Source organism: Scleropages formosus, chromosome 9, assembly GCF_900964775.1.
Source record: "Scleropages formosus chromosome 9, fSclFor1.1, whole genome shotgun sequence".
Taxonomy (NCBI): domain Eukaryota; kingdom Metazoa; phylum Chordata; class Actinopteri; order Osteoglossiformes; family Osteoglossidae; genus Scleropages; species Scleropages formosus.
The window spans coordinates 2,735,186-2,741,036 of record NC_041814.1 but is presented as its reverse complement, the minus strand read 5'-3'; the positions used below and the strand labels follow the sequence as shown (position 1 = coordinate 2,741,036).

Genomic DNA, 5,851 nt, shown 5'->3' with positions numbered 1-5,851 from the left:
GCAGCAGATAGCAGATCGAGCTGCCATTCCTCTTCTCCCTGTTGAGCGTTTTCATGGACAAAATGAGAACCTGGAGTTGGCAATGACTCCTACTCCCCTGCTATTGTATATAACCTCAGGGCCATGAAGAACATTCAGCATTAAACATAGTTTTGCTCTGCAATATCATATTCCACAGGTCTTGTAAACATGGATTTTGAAATTCATTATCTGTTTCTACTGATGTATTGTGTCATCCAACCGCACGCACGGCTACGGAATTTCAGCGGCACACATTGAAAGTAAGGCCTCATTAGCACGGGGGGATACTCCGCACCTGCGCTTGTTTATGCAGAATAAATGTGAAGTGATAACAATGCCATATGGAGATGCTGTGTGTATCTATCTGTAGCACATCCATCACCGAACATTTTAAAAGAACGATTCAGCGTGACTACACTGCGGTGGTCTGGTGTCCCGTCCAGGGTGTTCCCCTCCCAGGCCTTGCGCTTGCAATGATTCCGGGATAGGCTCCGGCTCACCGCAACCCTGCCGAGGACAAGCGATTATTGAACTTAGATTGGATTCCCTCTGAGGACAATGATGATTATCCGCTGCAGTCTATCAGCGCCGGCTTGTTGCGGTGGTGAGGCCTCGTTGATGAATGCGGTTCTGGAAGCTTCGTGGGATCGGAAGAAGAAGTGCAAAGAAAGAAGCTGGTGGTGGTGAAGGTTCTAACCGTTTGCCTTGTCTCTGTGCCTTTATGTTCTGCATGTATCTCCTCATCCAGGTGCGTGGCGTTGTGATCCAGCCCCGGTGCGGTCGACAGTGGGTATGGCAGGCTGTCCAGGGCTCGGCTGGCTGAGCCTGGGTCTCGTGCTGATGGCGGCAGCTCCCTCGCTGTGCCAGGGCTGCCCTCAGCGGTGCGACTGCGTGCCGCAGCTCCGATCCGTGGTGTGCCACCGCAAGCGCCTCACCTCCATTCCCGAGGGCATTCCCATGGAGACGCGGCTGCTTGACCTGAGCCGAAACCGCCTCCGCTGGGTGGAGCAGGGCGACCTGGAGCCCTACCCGCAGCTAGAAGAGGTAGATCTGAGCGAGAACGTCATCAGCGTGCTGGAGCCCAATGCGTTCTCGAGTCTTCGAGGGCTGCGAGTGCTGCGGTTGCGTGGCAACCAGCTGAAGCTGGTGCCCATGGGTGCCTTCTCTCGGCTGGCCAACCTGACCACGCTGGACTTGAGTGAGAACAAGATCGTCATCCTGCTGGACTTCACCTTCCAGGACTTGCGTAGTCTGCGGCATCTAGAGGTGGGCGACAATGACCTAGTGTACATCTCCAGCAAGGCCTTCACTGGGCTTCTGGGGCTTCAGGAGCTCACCATTGAGAGGTGCAACCTGACCTCCATTTCAGGCCAGTCACTGAGCTACATGCGCAATCTGGTGACCCTGCGGCTGCGGCAGCTCAACGTCCCGGCTCTGGAGGACCAGAACTTCCGCAAGCTGGGTGGCCTGCGGGGTCTGGAGATCGACCACTGGCCCTTCCTGGAGTACATCTCCCCGCTGAGCTTCCAGGGCCTCAACCTGTCATGGCTGTCCATTACCAACACTAACATCACGTCCGTCCCCTCGGCCGCCTTCCGCAACCTCGCTCACCTGACCAGTCTAAACCTCTCCTACAACTCCATCTCTGTGCTGCAGCCTTGGGCTTTCCGGGATCTGGTCCGACTCAAGGAGCTGCACCTGGTCGGCACTGGCCTGGCATCCCTAGAGCCACAGGCACTCGGTGGCCTCCGGCAGTTGCGCATGCTAAACCTGTCCACCAATCAGCTGGTGACGCTGGAGGACAGCTCCTTCCACTCCGTCAACAGCTTGGAGACGCTGCGCCTGGATGCCAACCCGCTGGCCTGTGACTGTCGCCTGCTGTGGATCCTGCAGCGCCGCAAGACCCTCAACTTTGATGAACAGCCTCCCGCATGTGCGGGGCCTGCTGATGTGCAGGGCAGAGCCTTCAGCGCCTTTCCCGACTCGGCGCTCTTTGACCACTTCACGTGCCAGAAACCCAGGATTCGGAACCGCAAGCTGCAGCAGGTGGCGGCCAGGGAGGGCCAGGTCGTCTCCTTCACGTGCCGGGCGGAGGGTGAGCCGTCGCCCACGATCTTCTGGATCTCTCCCCAGCGCCGCAGGATCACACCGAGGAGCAACGGGCGCGTCACGGTGCTGCCTGGGGGCACTTTGCAGATCCGCTACGCCCAGGTGATCGACAGCGGCACCTACATCTGCATTGCCAGCAACGCAGGCGGCAATGACACCTATTTTGCCACGCTTACCGTGAAGGGCTTACCTCTGGACGCAGCCCTCGCTGTCAACCGGAGCTATTACGCCGGCGACCTCAATGACACCAACCAGAACGACACGCGCGTCTTCCTCAGGTTCACGCTGGACATCAAAACCATCCTGGTGTCCACGGCCATGGGCTGCATCACCTTCCTGGGTGTGGTGCTCTTCTGCTTCCTGCTGCTGTTTGTGTGGAGCCGCGGCCGGGGGCAGCACAAGAACAACTTCTCGGTGGAGTACTCCTTCCGCAAGGTGGACGGGCCCTCGTCAAGCGGGGGACAAGGAGGGGCGCGCAAGTTCAACATGAAGATGATCTGAGGGCGTGGGTCGATGATGGTGGATGCTAGCTGAACGCAGGAGCCGCCGCTTGTCTGGAACAAGCGTGTGCGTGTGTCCCTCACCTGCGCGTGCTCACACTGACACACGTGTGCTCTATGTTGCCCATGCTGGATCTTTCCCTCATGAAAATATGGCAGCTCGAGGCACCGACACACTCGTGCAATTAGCTACTTCTTCAGAGCTGTTAGATGGAATTATTAATTATTACTTATGCTTTACCTTGAATAATGGAGAAATCCTACATACAGATATCTTGGTTCGCAGCTCCCTTGGTGTGAAAAACTATTCAGCACTTACTACGTAAATTCATAAAGCTGCTCCCTCATTTGTACTTTTCTCTTACCATAGTTCACCGTGTTCAGACTTGGGACCATCTCCTACCTCTTCTTCCTAATCCCCGCTGTAGAAATTTTCAAAGATTTGCGTTGGATGACAAATCATCAGAGATCGGCTCTCTAATGGGAGCGGCAGTCCAGATGAAACCGAGGAGCACTCCTGGTCTTAGAGGTGGCGGAGCACCTCTGGGACAATAAGGGTGATGTAAAAGGTCCCATTTTCTATCTCTGAAGAGCACAAGAGGCTGGAACCGAGCGCCATGCTCTCTGTCTCCCCGTGGACAAACTTCTTACAGGTTCTTCTGTATTCAGCAATACAAGACCAGCTTCCTTTAGATCAGTCGAGCCACTCCGAATTTTGATAACTTGTATGCAGTATCGTTGTCCTCTTTGTGTTTTTCACTTTGTTGGACCGTCTGATGCAAAGACGATACTTGTGAAATGTCTTATATTTTGTATGTGATGTGTTGTATGTTATTCTCCAAATGACTGCAGAATTTTGCTAATGATAATGGAATGAAAACAGTGTCTTAAAGAGAAGGCGTGTTTCTCTGCAAGCGAATCGCCCTCATCCCAGATCCCGGGCTCCGTTGTGAAACATCCCTCTCCAAAGTGGGTGCACGGTACAGCATTGTGCTTTTCATCGCTGGAAGAATCGGGCCATCCTTGCTGACGTTCTCGCTACACTGACCAGGCGTCCCTTAGGAACACAAGCGCCTCCATCCGCATCCTTTTGTTTGTGTGCCTGTTGCTGTTTTTTGTTTGACCGACAGAGGAATTTACCAGAGCCATAGCCACAGACATTTGGGTGGCACTTCCTCACCCCTCCCCCACACAGGTACATTTGTTCATTTAGCTGATGCTTTTTTTCCCCCCAAGCAGGTTACAGTGTTAAGATACTGCTGATTATTTACCCATTTATACAGCTGGAAGTGGGGATCAAACCTGCATCCTTTGGGTCCAAAGGCAGTAGCTCTAAGCACTATGCTGCCCAGCACACCCACCCACACACACACACACATACACACTCAAACCTCCCAGCACGATGCTGTACTTGTGTTCCTGTCTTCCACAGCGCACCTCCACCACTGTGTGTTAAGGCCTGCGGAGCTCTTTAGTTGGCAACGTCAGTCTCCGCTTCGCTCTCTGGAAGCGGCCCTTCTCCGCGAAGAAAGACGGTACGTGACAGACAGAGACAGCCGTGTTTCTTGACTCCAGCGAAGAGGTGAATCTCCCACGCAGACACGTGATGTCATGAGACGAAAGACAAGAGAAATGCCGTTCGATTCTTTTTGTCTGCACGGGTGCGAGCGAAGAGCGAACGCAGACTGATGCGGCTGCCTTGGAACGCGTTCGTCCTTAACCACTTCGGTCCCGGCAGTGAGCACGTGCGACGACACGGCATCCGCTCCCCTAACTGGAAGAGTGTCGTCGGAAAGCCGTCAATTGTGTGTTTTCATGTGGAAAGTTCCTTCGCTCTGTCTCCGCTTGCATTTGCATGAGGGAGAGAGAGGATTTAACAGCGGAGTCCCTGTTGGATCGGTTCAGTCGTCTTGCTTGTGGTATTTTATGTCTCGGATGTACGTTTTTTTTTTTTTTTTTTTTTTTTTAAACGCAGTTTTTAATACAGGTAACAATACGATTATCTCTATCTTAATGAGACGACACTACTGCCTCATGACATGAAAGGACTGCTGTGATGGGGGGGTCCATGCAGTTCCATTCTTTCGCACATTTTCAGAAATGCTAAGCCTGATCCATACTTTATGAATTATTCTTTTTAGTTAACGATGGGCAGAAATGTATAATGGACCAGTGAAAACATTTGTTCTTCAAAGTCGTCCTTTTATTTTGGTAATCCTGCCTAATCCCGTCCTTGCTGTCTCGTGAGGAATACCATCCCCAGGCCGCTGTGGCCTTTTGAAGCACTGGGCTCTCCATCATATCACACGTTCTTAGGCCACATTATATATTTTTTTTTACCTCCTAGAGCCAGTTGTTATGTTCATGGGCAGTCATGAGGACACAGTGAAAACAGGGATTTATTTGTAGTTGTACTTCCCCCTGCTGGCAATTGACACACAGAGCTTCACTATTTTCAGAAACAAAAATGATGATCCCCAAGTTGTATAGTTTTACATTTGTTAACTTAGCTGACACTTTTTGTCCAAAGCGACTTCCAATGAACTCTATGTAGTGTTATCAGCCCACACACCTTATTCACCGTGGTGACTTTCACTGCTAGATACGCTACTTACACTGGGTCACTCATCCATACATCAGCAGAACACACACACACTCTATCACTCACACACTATGGGTGAATCTGAACAGGATGTCTTTGGACTGTGGGAGGAAACCAGAGCACTCGGAGGAAACCCACACAGACACAGGGAGAACATGGAAACTCCATACAGACTCAGCAGGGCTCGAACCCACGTCCTACTCGCTGTGCCACCGCACCACCCAAAAACATAGACTGAATGTGCAACAAGTGCAAAGTCATCATATAATGACATTAATTTCATTCAAAAACATCGTCCTCATGCCTGTTATGAACGGACTCTAGAGCTTTTTATGGTAAAAGAGTTTACTTTTATACTGAATTGATTTAATTAATTGGTGTTTTTTTTTCCAATGTTGGCCTAGGAGAAAAAAGCAAAAATAAACTGCTAAATGTAGCAGTCCTCAGCATTTCATTCCCCTCACAGTAATCCATTTTGATTAAGATGGTAATGAAAATTTGCAACATGCTTGTGGTGTTTGGTCACAGGTTGCCACCTGTTGCTCTGTGTGTGTTGTCCAGCGCCTGTGTGGTACTTCACACAAATGATAGCGGTCCACAACATGAATTTGTTTCTACT

The 5,851-nt window shown here is 51.3% G+C and overlaps 1 protein-coding gene across 1 annotated transcript; it reads left to right on the top strand.

Annotated features, from left to right (window-relative positions):
- The first annotated feature begins 780 nt into the window (after positions 1–780).
- lingo3a (leucine rich repeat and Ig domain containing 3a) lies at positions 781–2,631 on the top strand. The gene has a single exon (XM_018728120.2). The coding sequence runs from the start codon at positions 814–816 to the stop codon at positions 2,629–2,631; it is 1,818 nt and encodes a 605-aa protein (XP_018583636.1). The 5' UTR covers positions 781–813.
- Positions 2,632–5,851: the final 3,220 nt, after the last annotated feature.